Source organism: Rhineura floridana, chromosome 11 (assembly GCF_030035675.1).
Source record: "Rhineura floridana isolate rRhiFlo1 chromosome 11, rRhiFlo1.hap2, whole genome shotgun sequence".
NCBI lineage: Eukaryota > Metazoa > Chordata > Lepidosauria > Squamata > Rhineuridae > Rhineura > Rhineura floridana.
In genome coordinates, this window is record NC_084490.1 from 10,964,198 (window position 1) to 10,985,125 (window position 20,928).

At 40.2% G+C, this 20,928-nt stretch overlaps 1 protein-coding gene across 1 annotated transcript; it reads right to left on the reverse strand.

Annotated features, from left to right (window-relative positions):
- Positions 1-1,798: 1,798 nt before the first annotated feature.
- Positions 1,799-16,950, reverse strand: LOC133367336 (vomeronasal type-2 receptor 26-like). The gene is made up of 7 exons (XM_061591438.1): positions 16,831-16,950; positions 16,442-16,617; positions 11,606-11,783; positions 9,687-10,538; positions 4,075-4,302; positions 3,165-3,291; positions 1,799-2,700 (listed from the first exon to the last, which is right to left on the reverse strand). Exons 1-7 carry the CDS (start codon positions 16,948-16,950, stop codon positions 1,799-1,801), a joined length of 2,583 nt encoding a protein of 860 aa, XP_061447422.1.
- Positions 16,951-20,928: the final 3,978 nt, after the last annotated feature.

Consider the following 20,928-nt stretch of genomic DNA (forward strand, 5'->3'; position numbering starts at 1 on the left):
TACAGTACCATAACTCCTAGCTGGTGCTCAGCAATAAAAGAGGCATTTGTTCCTAACACTGAACTTTCCCTGAACTCTTTTATCTACCCTTGCCCTAACCTTATACTTTGCTACCAATATTTCTTTCCAGTTCAAGAGCAATCTCTTGACAGATCATACCATACTCCCCATGCTCTACCTTTCCAGTCCTCTAATTCAGCATTTCCCTACCTTTGAGTCTCCAGATGTTGTTGGACTACAACTCCTATCAGCCCCAGCAAACATGGGAATCCAATCGACCACAGTTTTTCTCGATATTCCACCCTCACAGCATTCCATTAACTCTGACTAGCTGGAATCTAGCCCTGTCCATCACCGTGCAGGCCTTCAGGCCTTTGGAATATCTGGGTGTGACTGTGTAGAATGCAGTTCCCTGTTATTCACAGAGGTCCCAATTTTTCTCTTGCCTTCAGTGAATTTTTTCACACTCTCACTTCTTGAAGGCCAGTGAGATACGCATACAGTAATGGACTGCCTTCAAGTCGATTCCAAGTTATGGCGACCTTATGAATAGGCCATGAGTGATCGTCAATGACAAAATGACAGTAATCTGCCTAACTCTGCTGACAAGTACATTGCATCTAGCAAACATTTTCCTTGAGACACTTCAGAACAAAACATGTTTGTGACATTTCATCAGAAATTGCCTCTAGTCCTCCCTGGGACAGCAAGTGGTTCCACATGGTGGAAGCATGTAACATTAATTCTGAATAACTTGCACTGACTATATATACATTAATAAGTCCCTTTCAAGGTGTTGATATTAGCATATAAAGTATTAAATGTCTTAATATCCATATTCTTGGGGAATGCTCCTTAGGCTGGGAACATTTTAACTGGTTCTTAGTTGGAGCTTAGAATTTAGAAGAAGGGGTAAAACTGTTAAACTCTGCATTTTGATTCTTACTTTAAAATTCCGTAGTAGTCCATATTTGTTTGTGGAAATATCCCTGAAATTTCATCTGGGCTGGATGAGAACAGACTAGTAGAAACACCCCTTAGTCTGGATGATCAGTATTTATGGCCGAACTTCATTTTGCCATTTAATGGCTCCACTGAAAGAACTTCATTAAAGCACCAGGAGAGAATGGGAAAACTCAGCAACACAGTTTGATGGATTTCAGCTGGAGAAAACTATGTTGCATATTCAGAGAAGGATAAAATCTGATAGATAGCTATGTCCCTATCCACATCAGTCCACTCAGTTTGCTCTCATATATGCAGACTAACACATTTTGGTTTTCATACAGGCAGACAGAGAAAAAACAATGCTAGTGCAAATATGTGCTGAGAAAAAAAAGTATAACTAAAAAGTCAGAAGATCTTTTACCACTGCAATAGGTTCAATGACTTTCACTTCCTAGGGAGGGCTTACCTTATAATTGCCATCTATTCAGCGTAACACATTTTCACAACATTTGTTAAGTACTTTTATAGAGGTGGCAGAAAAATGAAACAACATGTCTGGGGGGAGGTTCCATCTTGTCAGTTTACTTTTCATTTTGTGAGGTGAATTTAACAAAAATATATCACACATTTGAATGGGATTACTCTTACATTAAGCCCATGGTTTTTCACTATTTTATACTAATGAGAGAATAAATAATGCAACAGTAACATAGACCCCATTTTTGGTTAAAATATGAAATAATGACTTCAAATTAAATGTCAGTCAGAGGAGTTAGTTGTAACCAGCTTAAATCCCATTGCTTTCTCATGACTACTTTAGATGGATGAAGGTCACAAAATTCCCAACGTGTCAATTCGTTCTTCTTCTTAGCTGCTCCCTGTTGTTCAGTTCAGGCTTCCCCACAATAATATAACATTTTGGGGAAAATATACAGCCCAGTAACCCAGCACTAGAGGCCAAGATGGAGAAGATCTCCACAGCCACAGTGTATTTTCCTTTGGTGCTCAAGTATGTTGGAACAAAGGACAACCAAACACTGCAAAACACCAACATGCTGAAGGTGATAAACTTGGCTTCATTAAAACTATCAGGTAACTTCCTGGCTAGGAAGGCCACAGTGAAACTGACAGTGGCTAACAAGCCCATGTAGCCCAAGACACAGTAGAACATGGTGACAGACCCTTCATTACATTCCAGAACAATTTCTGTATTCATTGACTGCACATCAAAATCTGGGAATGGGGGAGAAGTTGCCAGCCATAAGCTACAAAGAGTAGCTTGAATAAAGGAGCAGGAAAGAACAATTGAGGTAGCTTGTTGTTTCCCCACCCATTTCTTCATGCTGGACCCTGGTTTAGTGACCATGAAAGCGAGAACCACAATGATAGTCTTGGCCAACACGCAAGAAACTGCTACTGAAAAGATTATTCCAAAAGCTGTTTGTCGAAGGAGACATGTCTCTTTCTCAGGTCGGCCAATGAATAGCAAAGCGCAAAGGAAGGAGAGCAAGAGGGAGATAAGGAGAGCGTAGGTGAGGTTCCGGTTGTTGGCTTTGACTATGGGAGTGTCCCGGTGCTTAATGAAGGTCCAAAGCACCAAAGTTGTGATGAGAGAAAAGGAAAGAGCAGAACTGGTCAGAGCAATCCCCAAAGGTTCTTCATAAGATAAGAAACTTACATTCTTAGGAATGCATGAATCCTGTTCCATGTTTGGGTAATGATCTTGTGGACACTGAAAGCAGTCATCCATGTCTGAAAAAGAAAAGCAAGGATTATACACATAACAGCCTTATGTGCCTTGAATTGTAGAGAGTTCCTGTTCAGGACACTCCATTTGGTTCTCATCTTGATTTCTGTTACACCTCTTCCAGGATGTCAGAGTACATTTCATGGGCTCTTAGCATACTCTGTCTTCATCGTGCTGTTTTGACATACTGCCCCCTTACATTTCTAACGGTCATTGTTAGTTATACAAAACTGAGGGTTTCCCCAGTCAGGCATATATCTCCACTATATGGGAGTCCTAATTCCTTTTCTACAGTATGTCTAACAGGATTGTTATTAGTATTTATGTCAGATAGCACGCATATATAAGCAACCACAACCATAACTGAATCCTGAAAAATGTTCCCAAAGAAACAGAAATGAATATCTGAATGCCGTATTGTAAATGTGTTTGATTCACTTCGTATTGCTCTGTTCATGAAATACCTTACCTGTCCAGTTGGAAATCTTCCCTTCTGGACATGGAATGCAGTCATAGCAGCAAAATGGCTTCTGTTCCTTCTTTGCCTTATGATATCCCAAAAGGCAGTTGTCATTGCAAAGAGAAAGGGGCTGCGCCTGTCCACACATGAAAGAGAGGAATGTTTCCTCTTTTGCATGCTTGTATATCAACCACTCACTGTATTACTGAAACCTCTTCAGCAATTGCATATAAGCCAACTAATGGGGGACAGAAGCTGTTTGATACTGGGATTTCCTTATCACACTTCAGTGTTAGCAGCCCCCTTTGATTAGTCAGCTCTGTGATATTTCAATTGGCCAAGTTGTTTCAGGAAGCCACTGCTGTCAGGGTGATCATTGTAAAAGGGACAAAAGGGTGAAATAATATTAGTGAGCACCTGCCACTCAGGGCACTTTAGCTCAGGGACAGCCAAAAACATATAACCTGATTGCTCCATCCACGGAAACCTAATTGTTCCAAGGGTTGGAGATTTGGCCAGGCCTCTTCTGTGGACCATGGAGAGCCAGGAAGAGTCATGACAACTACTCCAGGGCTCAGGGCCAGGATGGGTTCACCCAGGTGGGGAATGATGTGGTGGTGTATCAAGTGCTCCACTCCAAGGAGTTAATATTTGGAGGAGGGATTGATAGATCCTTTGGAGAAGGGATTGATAGATCTCATTTGGTTGCAGTCAGTTTTGACTATTTAAAATTTTTTGACTGTTATTGAACTCCAAACCTTGTCTCACATCTCCTTATTCTGGACTTCATGGGCAAATACCTTGAACTGATGTTAGGATTCCAGAAAAGCAGTCCATCTGGAGCTATGTCAGTGTCTAAACTGTGAACCGGTGTAGAAGTGACTACTGGATAGACCACAAATAAATGATTGGATGTTACCTGGTTAAACCTCCTAGGCCACATGATGGCTTCCTCGCAAATGTTGAACACTTCTTCTTGGGGAGCCATGGGGTCAATCTTTCCAACTTTGACTCTATGAAAAGACTGATTTGGGAATGTGACCCAGTTTATAATATCAAATCCAGCCGCTATCTCTCCATTTTCATTGAAAGACATTTTTTCCCCAGCGCTATTGTTAAATGAGATGCTTTTCACAAAGTGGTTAAGCTACGTTGAGGGGGGAAAGATGAGATTTTATTTTCAAGATGTAATAGACTGGTGATCTTTTCTACTTACGAGAAATGACTAACGAACTATTTGAATAGCTGAAATAGTAACAGATGTAACAGTAGCAATCACACATTTAAAAACAGACAAATAACAACAGTAATACTAAAGGGATAGACTTCCGGGAAGGGTGACTTAGCCTGTGCCTGCTTTTGAGACGGGCTCCTGCCTCAAAAGAAGCTTATTCAGATATATCAGTCAGTTTTTTCTTTTTTTTTTGACTGATTAAACTTCTCCCGGGTAGGGAGAAACGAAGAGATTAACCTCAAAGCCTATTTTTGTTGGGACGACCAGATCTCATTAATTTATGGGACGAGGTCCAGCCGACGAAGGTGGGACGGATTTTTAACAGCAAGCTCTATCTGATAAAGCGAACGTTCACCTTATCTTCTAAGAGAGAACGCATTAACAGGCAAGCACCCTTCTTTCTATATTTTTCTTTTACTTGACTTAAATTGTTGCTGTTTAAAAGAGATTTGCCAGATTGATCAGTTTTTGACATCTCACTGGGGAGCCATAACTTCTCTCTGCTACGCACTAATTAATAGCTTATCTCTGTTTTTGTTGCAAAAAGCTGTCCTGGATTTGCATTCTAAAGATATACACAGAAGAGGGATTTCTATTCCAGATTTTTATTTTGAAAAATATTATACTGTTTTGAGACTACTCTCTTTTTGGTCTATTTTATTTTGACGAATCTGTTTCTTGACGATTGCCATTAATTGTTTCGATCCTGGGAACTGCATTTTGTTTACTTAACTATTGGAGAGATAAGGCTGTCTGCTCTGTTTATACTGTGATGTCACCAAGTTTGGAGTATTAACCCAATTGTTGCTGAAATAAGAAGTGGTTTTCCTATATTTTTCTTTTAAAATGGCAATTAAGAAAGTGGCTGAAAATCTGGAAATAACTATGTTTCAGAAAATAATGGATGAGATTGAGATAATGAAAATTGAATTGAGTAAAATGAAGCAGGAGATTAAAGATATAAGGGTCCCTGTGAGAGAGGTGACCCTGGAAGGGGTCCCTGTGAGAGAGGAGACCCCGGAGATTGGAACAGGGGTCCCTGTGAGAGAGGCGACCCTGGAGACTGGAATAGGGGTCCCTGTGAGAGAGGAGATCCCGGAGATTGGAACCAACGTGGAACAGGAACAAGATTTGGAGTCTATGGACTTTAGAAATAAAATCTATTGTTTGGAACTCAATGTTATCTCTGAAGAAATGAATGAAGATTCTAGAGATAAAGTTATCAATGGCATGGATAATCTTCTGGACTGGAATGATGTGATGGAGCCCAATATAGAGAAAATCTATGGAATTATCTGCAGCCATGTGACAATGGAAAAACTTTTAAGAGATGACCCAGTGTATTTTGAAAAAAAGAACAGAGATATGATTTTACAGCAGTATTTCAGCAACCTATTCAGAATGGATGGCAAGAAAATATTTGGGATAGAGGTAATCCCCATCAGACTCTTACTATATGACTATGGCTTTGACAGCAAGATTATTATGGAATACTGATAATGGAAGATTGGATATTGAAATTACTGGACTTAACAAGACTACTGAAGATGGAAGATGGAAAATGGAACTAATAGAGATAATAGAACAATGGCTACTGAAATTATTGAACCTAACAGATTCTGATGTGATGGATTAATTGAAATGTTTATTTTGACTATGGTTATGACAATAAGATTATCATAATTAGTAATGAGATGGATTAATCGATATGCTTATCTGGAAAAAAAAATTGATAGATATATTTCTTAAAGAATTGAAACCTCTCTTTGACTTTTTGTGGAAAGAATAAAGTAATGTTTATGAGATTTGATGATTAAGTAAGATAACTACTGGAGGAAAGTGATTTTATAATATGACTTAAGAGACAGGATTGTTATATATTATAGACTTATAACTGATTTGATCTTTGACAAATGGGAAGTCAATATTTTACTCTTTATTTTTTATTTTTGTTTTTTTTTTCTTTTTTTCTTTTTGTTTAACTATTTTTGATTTTGTTTTTTGTCTTTGAATGTTTTATGATTTTGTCTTGTATGTTTTATGAAAATCTGAATAAAAATTATTGAAAAAAAAAAAAAAAAAAAGTAATACTAAAGGGATATAACTGCAGTCAGTTTACATTCTGTTCTTGGTGAAAAAATTGTTGCTATATTTTATTTAGAAGCTATTCTGACTAGAAAAGTCAGTCTAGGAAACTGACACGGGGGTAAAATTAAATCTTTTTTAAAAATAGGATGCTGGGGAAGAGAAAGAGAGAGAGAGAGAGAAGCCAAATGAATTATGGTGAAAAGAAACTTGAACACTACTCTACTGCCAAGAGGGTTGGAGGGGAAATGAAAATAATGTAAATAGGCAAAGCACATAGCTGGCCCTACCATGAACCACTATGTGCTATGCATCTCAGGCAATGGAGTGGGAAGAACAACAGATTGCACTCCGCATCAGCCACGACCCCCTTCTTGCCATCCGTCAGCCAGCTGTGAAGTGCCAACCCCACCAGCAGCTGGGGCTGCAAATACTTCTATACATTTAGACTACTAGGAAAATTGTACAGAGAAAGATGGCTGTCCTAATAGACACAAGGCATGCTATAAGCATACAGTTCATTGGGGTTTTCTCTGCCAGGTGGGCAGAGTAATTCTCAGAAGGGCTGGGAAGGCACAGAGTGGCAGATCCTCCACTGCTTCCACAGCCCTGCCAGCTCTTGCCAGCCATGGCAGAAGCTGTGGCAGATATTTTTCTTCTTGTTGTTCTCTGCACCAGCTCTAGATTGATCCCATTCAGGCCATGGAAATTACCCAGCCATGGATCCAGCAGATCACTGCCAGACCATCTCTGACCTGTAACACCTCATTTGGGGGCCATCCATTGGCTTCCGCTGGTGGGAATAATACCAATAGTAGCTTCTTGACCACCCAAGATTTTGGTGGGCACAGTGGGGGCCTCTATGACTGTTGAGAGTGGGTAGAACCCATCAGAGAACAATGGAGGGATGCTTCTGCTAAAACCTAATCCCCTCTAGCGGCACTGCTCAGAGGATTAGACTTGCTCTCTTAATCTAACATAATCCAAGCCATGTCTACTCAGAAGTAGATCATATTGACTTCAATAAGATTTGCACCAAGGCAAGTGGACTTCGAATTACAGCTACAATCATCCATTGCAGGCTCATTGGAATCAATGAAATCTGAAAGATTCCAATGACTTTATCCAAGCATAGCTCTCAAGGATGACTAAATCTGGATCCATCCTTATTGAACGAAGACAGCAGAGTGAAATGTTTCACATTTTCTTTGTTTAACGCAACTCATCAAAACACCCAAGACAGTAAATGTGAGGTCTAAATTATAATAAAGTGAGTGCCACTGAGCTGCTTTGTGTAGGGGAAATTATCTCAAAGTTCATGCCTAGTCAAACTATGCTTGTGAAGTAACCCTGAAACAATTGAGAAGCTATGCAAAATAATATGATCAGATAGCTTTATTCTGAACTTCCCTAGATAAATGTGCATAATACTAATTTTAAAAGTGGAAAGTCTTAACAGGACCAGCATAGAGAATAGAAATACAATGACACTGACATCATCACCTGACTTTTTTAAAAAGAAAAACCCTTCAATTAGGAGCTGGGGAGCGATACATCAATCAGTTCTACAGTGCGTAGGGAAGTTCTCCTGTGTGTGGGTATCTCCCTCTGGCAAAAAGAAAAAATTAACACAACTCCCTATGAACATCAATCCCAACCCTGACATAGCCCACTAAGTAACTGTTATATACAGTTTCCCAAAGATTCACACAATACCAGGTGATGTGTTTCACATCATGTGTTAATTGACTCTTAGATAAGGGGTGGGAAACATTATTCAGGCCAAGGGCTGCATTCCCTTCTGAGCAAACTTCCAAGGGCCACTTGACTGTGGTAGGTAGAGCAATTAACGTAAATTTTACATTAGTACAGTAGGGACATTTACATGCACACAAACACAGACACACACACACACTGCTGGGTAGAAATCCAGACAAACAAGAAGCATTAACAAGAATTCGATTACACATTCACCTGGGCCAAAACACTTGGCGTCTCAAGAAGAGCAAGTGAGGAATATGGCCCGTGGAGAGGGGGGGTATGGCCTTAGAAGAGTTCCAAAGACCAGACAGAGAGGCCTGGAGGACCACCTTCAAACTTTAAACATAAGGCTCTCCACCCCTGCCTTAAATGTTATCCAGTCTTGGTAGAAAGCTCCTGGATTTTCTTTTTCCTCCCAGAGATATAGTGAATTCCAGCTTTAAAGGGGGGATTAGACAAATCCATGAAGGAGGAGACTTTGAATAACTACAAATTATGGCTATAGACATCCTTCAGGATCAGAGGCATTATGTCTCCATATACTAGTCACCAGAGCTTGGAAGTAATTAGTTACAAGTAACAAATTACTTGTAATTTATTACTTTTTTGAGTAACGAGTGGGTAACTTCATTACATTTTGCTGGTAATAGAACGAGTAGTAACTTAATTACTTTTGAGGAGTAATTGTAATGTTTCCAGCATTACTTTTGCACATTACTTGGGGGGGAGCAGAGGAAGTCTTCTGCTCCTCTGATTTGTGAATAAAAATCATGTGCTTCAAATTGGGCTTCTGTGCAGCGTTCTTCCTTCATGCTCTATGGGTGCTTAAGAGGCAATGAGGGAGGAGGTGGAGAGCGAGACGGCATGGAGAAAACAATTCTTTAAAAATTGACAGGAGTGAAAGGAGAAAAGAGCTGGAGGCAATATATATATACAAAAAATATGTGTGTTGGGGTATCATCATTGCTGGGGGTGGGGTGAGGGGATGTGAGATTCTGCTATGCCATTCTGTTAATCTTATGGGGGGGGGAAACATTCTACTACCCTCTGTGTGTGCTTATTTCTAATGTTGTTTTAGGCTACTTAGATGTGCAGCAGCCAAGGCCAGCACCTTGTAGGCATTTTTTAAAGTAACTAAAATGTAATTGTAGCAATTACTTTTGAGTAAAAGTAAAGTAATCAGTTACTTTCAGAGCAATTGTAATTGTAACGGTAATTACTACTTTTGGGGGGCCATGTAACAGTAACTGTCATTTATTACTTTTTTAAAGTAATCTTCCAAGCTCTGCTAGTCACTAGGAAGAACTTTGGTCTAATCCAGCATTCTGGTCTGGTTATTTGTTTATTTATTTGTTTATTTATTTGTTTATTTATTTGTTTATTTATTTGTGGTTGTTGTTGTTGTTATTCCACCCTTCCTCCAAGAAGGAGCCCAGGACTGAGGACATTACCTTCCACAGCTGTTTACTCAGATCCTTCATGCTTCCTATATCTGCTGTTGCTCTGTGTTTGGATCTAGATGAATACATGGCATGCAAAGCATGTGCCACCACATAGACTGCATTGTACACACTGTAGCTGTGACCAGTCATGCTTGTTTCAAAAACGGATGCAGGTAGAGACTCCAGCTTCTCCTCCCCACTGCAGATTTTCCCATCTTGACTGTCTACCATGGAATTCATGAAAGAACACTCAAATGCTTTTTCCCAGAAGGCCCTGGTAACACTATATTCTTCTTCCAAAGTAGGGTTTCTCATCAGAAGAAATTGCTGGAATCCTAACACCTCCTTGGAATGAACAGCAAGGGAGATAGCACCATGAAGGAAGTCTATGTGCCATTCTCTTTCAAAAGAAACTGATGTGAAATCCATCTGAGATGTCATAATCCAGACTTTATCTTTTGCTATACCCATAACTTCTGAATACCGAGGAAATGTTCTCAAAACTACCATGGTATCAATTTCACCATGAATGATCATCACATTAACAGTACTTCTCAAGATAATATTGTTTGTTTCTATTCCCTCATTCACAATCTCATCAAAGTCATTGGTATAAGACATCCTGGGTATTCTAAGCATGAAATCAAAGCAAATGCCTCTCTGGGCATACATGGGAACCACAGTGTTTACAAACCTCTCTACATTGTCATCATGTGCAGATAGCAGCCCAATCCACATCCATCTGAAATGAAGCAGAACCTGGAGAATTCCTTTATACTGATGGTCCACATCTGGGAACATCTGGTGGTATAGGACAGTCTTGGTTTTCTTATTTATCACTGGAGCAGAGCCATAAATGAACTGAAAAAATGGTGGAAAATGAAGCAGTGGGGGAAAATATAGAGGAGGCAATCCTATTCCACAATTACACCAGTGGAGAACTAATTGCATCTTCTCCGGAAGAGCTGTATTGGTGGAATGGATGACTGTGTGGAATACTGCATTGGAGAATCCGAGGGATTTCACTGGCACATCTCACACTACACTATTGTAATCCAGTGCCAGTGTGGCATAGTAGTTAGAGTGTTGGACTATGACCTGGTTCGAATCCCCACACAGCCATGAAACTCACTGGGTGACCTTGGGCCAGTCATGGCCTCTCAGCCTCAGAGGAAGGCAATGGTTAACCACCTCTGAATACCACTTACCATGAAAACCCCATTCATTGGGTCTCCATGTCAGAATTGACTTGAAGGCAGTCCAATTCAGGGGTAACCAATATGGCACCCTCTAGTTGTTATAAACTCCAATTCCCATCAGCCCCAGCCAGCCCTGGCCAATGGTCAGGGATTATGGCAATTGTAGGCAATTGCCATAATTGTAGGCAATTTCAAAGGCACAATCTTAGCTGCCCCTGATTTAATGAATGTGTTCATTTCAAGGAAGTAAAAGCTTCTGAATTTAAAACTAGGGAAAGGCCATAGCTCCATACATGCAGAAAGTCCCAGTTGAATCCCCAGCATCTCCAAATGGAACTGGAAGAGAACTATGTCTGAAATGCTGGAGAGCCACTGTCAGTCACTGTAGAAGATAATGAACTAAATGGACCAGTGGTCTGACTCAGTATAATGTTCCTAAATTCTTTTAAATAAATAAATATGCTCTGTTCATAAGCATATGCATATCAGAGACTATACATACATACATACATGCATATATATATATACAGGAGTATACAGTATACAGGAGTACCCATAAAGTATTTTGTGTGATGTATTTTCTTGATGAGTGTTTGAACTTTTAGAAGCATTCCTAAAGCAGGGTGTGCCCTTGTTTCTAGCAAAACAATTTCTATCTTTGAAGCACAAGCCCACATCTAAAAAGCAAAATGGTTTGCTAAATGCTCACGTTTCATGCACATGCCTTACCTGTGAAATCTTGTACATGCTCAGGATGGTTGCCATGTGGAAACAGACATCATAGGTAGGTCCCCCAATGACTGCTACTGGATTGTTGATACTACCACATTTGTAGTTAGGGATGAATCTGTCCTGTGTAGAGAAGAGTTCCAATGAGGCTTGATAGGTCCATCTTGGAATAAAATAGCTATTATAGATATGGAAGCCCAGGGTGATGTTGGGTAAAATCTGGGGATTTTCATTTATCTCCTCTACTGCAAATACCAAGGCCAGGATATGCTGGTAGATCTGAATCATAAACCTGTAATTAGAGTTACATACAGTGTCACAGTGCATTTGCTTCAAAATATGGTGTGTCCACTTCATTTCAGTGCATGGTTAGCAAATATAGTGTACTGAATAGATTAAGTATGAAGAAATGTTATCACATGCATGAATGTTATTCATCTTTTTCTTCAGCACAATGCTATTATTGTTTTCAAGGTTTCTGAGGAATATCTCTGAAATTCTTCTCATCCAAATTTCTTTGTTGGATAGTAGCATTCCTTTCTGATTTTAGATATTTTAATTACTTTGTGCTGGTTTCCAAAATGGGACCAATGTGTCCAGAATTCAACATTGTCCCTTTTCTTTATTATTATTTCAGAATTTGGTACACCTTGCCATGTCTCAACAGTTTGATTTGGCTCACTGTTTCTCCCGTTCATTCATCTTTTTTGCCTCAAAATTGGGCAAGCGTGAAAAGCTAGTGAAAAGAATGGGCCCAATCACAAGTTTGTTTGTTTGAATATGGATTGGATTTCACATTTCCTCCAACTGATGTGCTTGGGGCAGATCCAGAGGGGCTTCCCCCAATGAAAAAAGCTCCTCTGGATCCAACCTCATGTTTCTAGACCATAACCTGACAAGAGATAGGCAATGTGCTGCTCTCTAAATGCTGTTGGACTGCAACTCTCCTGTCCATTGGCCATGCTGGCCAGGGCTGATGGAAGTTGAAATCCATCAGCATTTATAGGGTACCACACTGGTTCTCCCTGTCCCAGCTAGGTAAGAGGAATGGGTTATTTGGACTGCAAACTACGGAAGCTATGAGATAAGTTGGGGAATAAATTAAAATCAGTCTTTCTCCTCTCAAAAGTCTTAAGCCTTAACTTAAAGGATTGGTTGGGAGCCATTTCAAATGAAGGTATCTTAATTCACAAAAGCTTTCCTAAACTCAAGTCTACTTCATAAGAACCATACAGTGGAGTACTCAGTTGGTCCGTGCACACAGACACACCATGGACAAATGCAGAAGTTAAGAATTTAGTGACAATTAAATGCAAAAAAAATACTGTCTGCAACAAGACAGTTAGAACTTTAATGTAAGCATAGTGACTTTTTTCAAGAGCAAGTCATTGGTGATTACACAAAAATCATAGCACAGTTACTCTTGTGGAAACATGACTATCCCTTTGCAAATAACATACAGATGGGCTTTATGAAGTGTAGGAGTTTTATTGAATAGGAAGAAATTAAGGTGTTTCTCCAAAGATGGACCACATCTCTCCACTTCGACCATTTTCTGAAATGGGATATTTGTGATCATCAACAAACAATCAAAGGCAAACAATCAGCAACTATTAAGACAATGTCAAAAATTTGATCACAGAGGAATATTCTGGACCAAAAGCCTATTAGCATTTTAAAAAAAAGATTCTTAGAAATTTTCTGTTTTCAAGCCCTCAAAAGGGCTACACTCTGCTCTAACACATGAGTAATGTGTTAATTATATGAGTAATGTAGGGGCTGGCTACCTATCTACCCCAAACGACCATTTCCTTGCTCCTTATAATGAGAGAACTGTTCCAGAAGAAAGCCTGTGATACTGGGATTGCTAAAAAGAAAAAGAATACATTTTGATTACCATGATCATGATTAATTGATTGAAAGAGGTGGTGATCTGACCACTCCTGAAAAAGCCCACCCTGGACCCATTGGTTTGTGACAACTACCTACTGGTTGCAAATACTCCCTTTTTTAGGGAAGGTGATTGAGAGGGTTGTGGTGCAGCAACTGCAAGTACTCTTGGATGAAACAGATTATCTTGACCATTTCCAGTCTGGGTTCAGGCCTGGTTATGGGACTGATGGATGACTTTTATCGGGAGAAGGACAGGGGGAGTGCTACCCTGTTATTCTTACGTGATCTCTCAGCAGCTTTTCATACCATTGACCATGGTATCCTTCTGGGCCAACTTGGTGTGATGGGTATTGGAGGCACTGTTTTACAGTGGTTCCAATTTTATCTCCAGGGTCATTCTCAAAGGATAGCATTGGGTTACTGTCTTTCGGCCCCCTGGAAGTTGTGCTGTGGGGTGCTGCAGGGTACCAACTTGTCCCCCATGCTGTTTAACATCTATATGAAGCCCTTGGGAGCGGTCATAAGGAGCTTTGGGGTGAGGTTTCAGCAGTATGCTAATGATACCCAGCTCTATTTCTCCATAAGAACTGGATTGCGAGAGGCCGTGCAAGCCCTGGACCACTGCCTGGACTCGGTGGTGGGCTGGATGAGGGCCAATAAACTGAGTCTGAATCCTAGCAAGATGGAGGCACTTTGAGTTGATGGTTCCCAAGTTGGGTAATTGGTCAGTTGCCTGCTTTGGATGGGGTCGCACTTCCTCCGAAAGAGCAGGTCCGTAGTCTGGGGGTGCTCCTGGTTCCATCTTTGTCACTAGAGGCCTAGGTGACCTCAGTGCCTAGGAGTGCCTTTTACCAGCTTTGGCTGGTAAGACAGCTGTGGCCATTTCTGGACCAGGATAGCCTGACCACTATTGTCCATGCACAGGTAACCTCCAGGTTGGATTACTGTAATGTGCTCTTTGTGGGGCTGCCCTTGAGGTTGGTCTGGAAGCTGCAGTTGGTGCAAAATGCAGCAGCAAGACTGCTCCCTTGGGCAGGGTATCACCAACATGTCACCCTGATGCTGAAAGAATTGCAACGGCTACCCATTTGCTACCGGGCCAAGTTCAAGGTTCTGGTTTTGGTGTATAAAGCCCTATACAGCTCAGGACCAGGATACCTGAAGACCGTCTTACCCCTTATATACCCAGTTGATCATTGTGCTCTGCAGGTGAGGGCCTCCTGCAGATACCATGTTATCAGGAGGTTCATGCTGCCCAATATAGGGAATGGACCTTTAGTGTGATGGCACCTGCCCTGTGGAATTCCCTACCCTTAAACATTAGACAGGCGCCATCTCTGTTATCTTTTCAGCACCTTTTGAAGACTTTCCTCTTTCAACAAGCCTTTTAAGTTGAGACCTATCCCAGTCTGTGTCTGTGTTGGAATTGCTTTTGATATGCTTTTGTTAACAATATGTTTTTAACCCTTTTTTAAAGATGTTTTAAAAGGTTTTTTTTAAAAAAAAAATTAACGTTGTTTTGTTTTAATATATTTTAAGGTCTGTTTTATGTTTTAAAGTGTTTTTAGCCTTTTTTGTTTGCCACCCTGGGCTCCTGCTCGGAGGAAGGGCGGGATATAAATCAAATAATAAATAAATAAATAATGTGACATACAGTATAGGTGGAGAAAGGATGCCATTTATAAAAGAAAGGGAAAGAAGCATTAGTAGTGAACTCCACTCATCTACTGGAACACATACCAATCTATGGGACAGACCTGTCTCTAAGAATCATTAAAGCAAGTGTAACAGATTTATTCTTTTCAGGGTAGAAGTCTGAGTGTGCTGCCTGCGCAGCAGGCCATGTGTCTGGCAGTTAAGCTGCATCCTAGCTTTCCCTAAAGTAGATATCACGTCAAAGGGGAGAGAGTAAGCTCTCCATCCTCGTATTAGCACACAGAAAATGTAGGATTTGGGAACAAGTGTTCAGACAGATAAGATCAGTTAAGTAAGTTTCCTTTACTTATTGAATTATGTAAACGTTCCATAAAATAGAATAAAAATTAACCAGCATGGAATCAAAATAAAGGCAAGTGAAGACATTACATAGCTTAAAGCATAACAGATATAAAATCCTGATATATAGCATAGATATAACACATTGATACAACCTATTTGATGCACAGCTGAGGTGCCTCACTTAGTTACCTTGATCTTTCAAGACTATCTGAGGATGCAAGCATTAGTGAGCCTCTCCTAGGAGAAGACTTTGATGCTAAAATGCAGGGGTATTTATACTAAATTTTCCTTTGAAGATCAGAGATTTATGAAACATTCCTAGCTTAACTGCTGCTTATCACAACTGTCAGAGAAAAATTAACTATTCTTAAGTATAACAAGATGGTACATTCCTCAATATATCTGAATACATGAAAGAAATACAATAAATTTCAGCTACGGAATAACATATTCAGTCATGGGAAGATATACATCTGAACATACTAAGAAATTGTCAGTTTAGGCATTTTTTCCAGTGTTTATACAAACAATTGTCCATCTAAGTGAAACCACCGAACAATTTACAATATAGGTAATTAATGGCCTTATTACCAGTATGATTTAATTGTTCCTAATTGATGGTAGTCACTCTGAGATTTTATGTCTTGGAGATAAGCATGAAGTTTATGGTTTTATGGCTGGAGATGTTTTAGCGTAGCACCAAAAGTGTTCTGGTTTCTATCAGCTACCATGATGGTGGGCCCATCATGAATAGACAAATGGATGATTATTCCATGTGTATCAGATTTAATTGTGCTCCATTTGGTTGAGGGGAATTATTAATATGAATATTAGCTCTGAATCTGCCATTGTCTCTGGGTCCAGCTAAGTTAGAAGTGGGAATATTTCCCACACAAATATATGGTATGTGTTCTTTTAAATAAATAAATAAAATAAAATTCTTACAGAGTGTCATCAAAGAGGTCATTAGAGGGGCATTTTCTGAAAGTTATCGAATTGGAAAATCTGTATATATGAGACATAATACCAGCAATGATGACATCTCCTGACTGATAATATTTGTGAAGAATAGGAAGAGGGTCACAGATGCGGCATTTGATGTGAGGATCCTTGGACACCACCTGAGGAAAAAACACCAGTACCAACATGACAAATGCCATTAACTTCCATGAAACAATTCTTTCTGCACACCAATTCATCTGTTCCCTCACAATGCTTCACTGAATCCTATGATGAGTTATGGAGCTGGATTTCAATGGCCACTCATTTGGTTTCTATGCAGCTCAAAGAGCACAGTACAAAGTATCAGTGATCAGGCCGACAAGAGTCCTGACCTCTTCTAGTCCTAGCTTGGGATGGTACAGGGGATATTTATAGCCTCTTTCTGTCCTGTAGTATTGCTGGTGATTACAGCAGCTCTCTTGGGTCTTGAAGAAGAAGTAGAGTGTGATCATGCTTAATTGGATAATTACAGGGAAAGATAATTCCATTTTGGAATTACGCTTCCTATGAGATATTACAGAAGGAAACATATCCATCACATGTCAGCAGAAGTTGCCTCTGGTCCTTTAATCCTTCTCGTGGGGACGGCAAGAGGCACAGAAGCTTATGATGACTGACATCAAGCAAAGGTGCCTGGGACTGTGTTTCCAGATGGTATAAAATCTGCAAATTCACCCAGGTTTTTCAAAATGGAAATACTTCAAAATCCCCATGAAAATTTCAGTAGCCATGGAGAATAAGCACAGACAGAGTGGGAAGCTTAGTTCCATCCCATTTCAGTCTCACTGGTGTTCAGTCATAGGGCCATTCCATCCAATTTTGTGTGCATTTTTTTCAAAGAATGCACAAAAAGGCCACACCTAAATTGTAAACAATTTGTACATTTTTGGTGTAAAGCATATACTTTTCAAATGTACATTAATCATTTTTCAATGCTTTTTCATACATTCACTCATAAAATACACATTCTATACACATCTCTTTTTTTGTAAAATAGCATTGTTGTGTGCACAAAACTGCATTGCAATATCTAGGAAAGTGTGTCATCTGACTCGGAGTTGCATTCAAATTCACAAACCAGTTTGAGAGTGGCTGATTGGGTTGGCAGACTGCAAAAAGTGGATCAAATGAATTCTTCCACCATCCCTATTGCGGCACTGTGCAATGTTCTCATAAAAACACACATAGCAGCAAAAACCAAAATGTGTGTGACAGATGGATGTATTAGATTTGCCAAGTGTAAAGTGTATTTTACACAGTCTTGTGATTTGCTAGCTATGGCCATTCCTGGACAGAGATAACCTGACCAATGAATTAAACACATGAGTAAGTCTGAGTTATTGACATGCTCTATGTGGGGATGTCCTCAGACTTGGAAAACAATCTCCAGCTGATGCAGAATGTAGTAGCTAGCCGGCTGATGGGGAACTTCTGATAGCTGACACCACGTAAAACCATTCTTAAAACATCTGCACTGGTTGCCCATGTACTGTTGAGCCATGCTTAATGTTCTTGTATTACACAGCAACAAGAGTGGCTGTATACTATAACCAGCATGGATTTTTCACATTCCACAATGTTAAATTGAAAATACCCCTATGCCATTCTGATGCTTCCCATAAGCTCATTTCAAAACAAAACCTTACAAAACTTATAGTCCTGAACTCAGAAACACTTGCTTAACAACCCTTTAAATTTCCATGGTGATACACAAAACAGTCAGAGAGAATCGAGAGTTCAAGGTCTAAAAAAAGAGAGAAAATCCAGACCTCTGTTGGATTTTCTGTCAGAGTTCTCATAATATGTTGAAATTAATTAAAAATCAGCCATGTTCAGTGTACCTGTAATCCTATTACTGACCTTGCCCCATACTCTGTCCAGCCTCTGCAGTTTAAAAGTTGAAAAAATGTCTGGCTGATTTTTAATTGATTTAAGAAATTTAACATTGAACTCAATGATAAGGCTGGGCATGCTAAGTAAGAACCAACTGTCAGTGTTCTAAAAGCCAGACTCACAGCTGCTTGACTTGACTAATCAGGGGGCCACACCCTCACCAGACTTTGATTTCACTTTAGGCAGTCATGGCTTCCCCAAAGAATCCTGGGAAGTATAGTTTGTCAAGGGTGCTGAGAGGAGACTCCTATTCCCCTGACAGAGCTCCAGTAGCCAGAGTGGTTTAACACTCAGCCTCTCTGGTTGAAGCTCTGTGAGGGAAATAGGGTCTCTTCTAGCAACTCTCAGCACCCTTCACTAACTATGCTTCCCAGGATTCTTTGGGAGAAGCCATGACTATCTAAAGTGAAATCAAGGTCTGGTGTGGATGTGGCCAGGAACAGCTTTGGTTTAAATTTGGGTGGGAGGCTACATGTGCTTGCTGTAGAATAAAAAGGTGGGGTAAACCCTGAAAAAGAATGATACTGTTCACAATGTTTTCCTTTTGGAAAGAAAAGAGGCTTCCCCCCTGCCCAGTGCCCACCCACCCAATCTCCTCCACTCCCCCTTCTTCCCCTGCCCCTTCCTGCCCTCCTCCCCTCCCTGCCCCTGCCCCAGCTCAGTTTCCTATCCTAAGCATGATTGCACAGGAGTAAATCATATTGAACTCAATAAGCATGCAAATGATCAGACCTGCCTTTCTCCTTCTCCCCCTCCCCCTCCTGCCTGCCCCTCCCCCTCCACCCCCCTGCCCTTCTTCTCTTCCCTCCTCCTCCCCTGTGGTCAGTTTCATCTATCCTAAGCATGATTACAGAGGAGTATGTCCCATTGAACTCAATAAGCATGCAAATGATCAATCCATTCTCAGCAAACTTTTCTTACCTCCCAGATTAAAAAGCAGAGAAATTCACTAATAGGCAAAAACCCTTGCAGTTTAAGAATGTACCTATAGCCCACAGATATTTCAATCAAACTTTAAAAAGCAGGGAAATTGGGCAGCTATAGTGAATGCACCAGGGGAGCAGGAGACCTGAACTTCTCTCTGAGATATTGGACTGCCCTACAAATTGGTCAAAATGCAAACACCATTTGGGTTGGTCTTTCACTCCAATCCCCTTGCTGTGTAGCTTGGAAGAATTTGGTAACATGTGCCTCTGAGCATGCTACTACCCAAAGTGTCTACTCTAAGTAAAACTCCGTTGGATACAATCATACTTTCTATCCAGTAGTCCAATTTCTTAATTTTCATATAGGAAAAGCAAAACAACAACAACAACACTGGTGGGAATACTTCAAAATTTGTGTTATATGGTTCCAACTTGATGAACCACATAGGATGCTAGCACACACATTTGACACTAGCAGCAGCTTCTGGGACATAGTCCTAGGAAGACTGCATTTTAGTAACCTAGTCGCGGGTGACCAAAGCATGGATTACAGTGGCAATGGTATCAATGTGTTGAGAGAAGAATTCATGGCCCTGAGCACCAAATATGTAGCTACAGATATAATGATCATTTCATTTGAAACAAGAGACAGCATCAGACTATAAATGTTGTGGTTAGGAGAGATGATACTGATATTCTCATGGTCTGACTGCACCGTGCAAACATGAAGATTAATCCCAAACTTTGCACAGCTGGGGTATTGAAGGAATAATACACTAACCTTGCTAGATGCAATGTGCTTGTGAACAAAGTGAGGCAAATTGATTTCTGCACATCTCACTGGCCCCTGAGAATAGTGGGGAACCGCACTCCACAAAGTGACATCCAGATATTCTTGGTAGATGCTCCTCAGTCTTGGAATTGTCTGACACAAGACCTTTGGTCTCAACATCAACATGACAACAACAATGTCTTAGTTCATGAGGTCAGAATTTGAGGGGGGGGTTAAAAAAAATTATTGAACAGTATGCATTTCAAAAGGGCAAATGTGCCTGAAATCCCCTTAAAATTTCTTGTTGTGTGGAAGATAACGTATCAGTAGGAATAGGCCCTGAGTGCGGCTGCTCAACCTTTATGACTGAATTTCATTTTGTCATTTATTGGCTTCATTGAAGCAACTTCATTAAACCACCAAGATAGAAAGGATCAACTCAGCAACACGGTTTGATAGTGAGAAGGGCAAGATCCAGTAGATAGCTGGGGTTACTCATACTCAGAGAAGACCAACTCAAATGAATGAACATGAGCAAATTAGGTCAATTAATTTCCTCGGTTGTAGTCAAGTAAGTGCTTCTCAGAGTAGACTGAAATTAAAGAATCTAAGTTAGTCATGGCTATTAATTTCAATTGGTCTACTCTGAGTAGGACTAACATTGGATACCACGCAATGTGTCTACTCTAAGTAAAACTCAGTTGGATACAAACATACGTTTCTATCCGACATTAGTCCAATTCCTTAATTTTTGTATAGGAAAAGCAAAACAACAGCAACAACACTATCTAGAATATGTGGTTATTATCCTGAGTGTGGTGATCAACAAGTACAAACAT

Bases quoted from the DNA above. Each gene is read 5' to 3' on its own strand.
- LOC133367336 (XM_061591438.1), bottom strand. From the start codon at position 16,950: ATGATCACACTCTACTTCTTCTTCAAGACCCAAGAGAGCTGCTGTAAT. The intron at 10,539-11,605 runs GTAAGGCATGTG...CCATTTTTTCAG, and splicing joins GCATGTACAAGATTTCACAG to TTCATTTATGGCTCTGCTCC. The intron at 2,701-3,164 runs GTAAGGTATTTC...TTTCTTTTTCAG, and splicing joins GAAGATTTCCAACTGGACAG to ACATGGATGACTGCTTTCAG.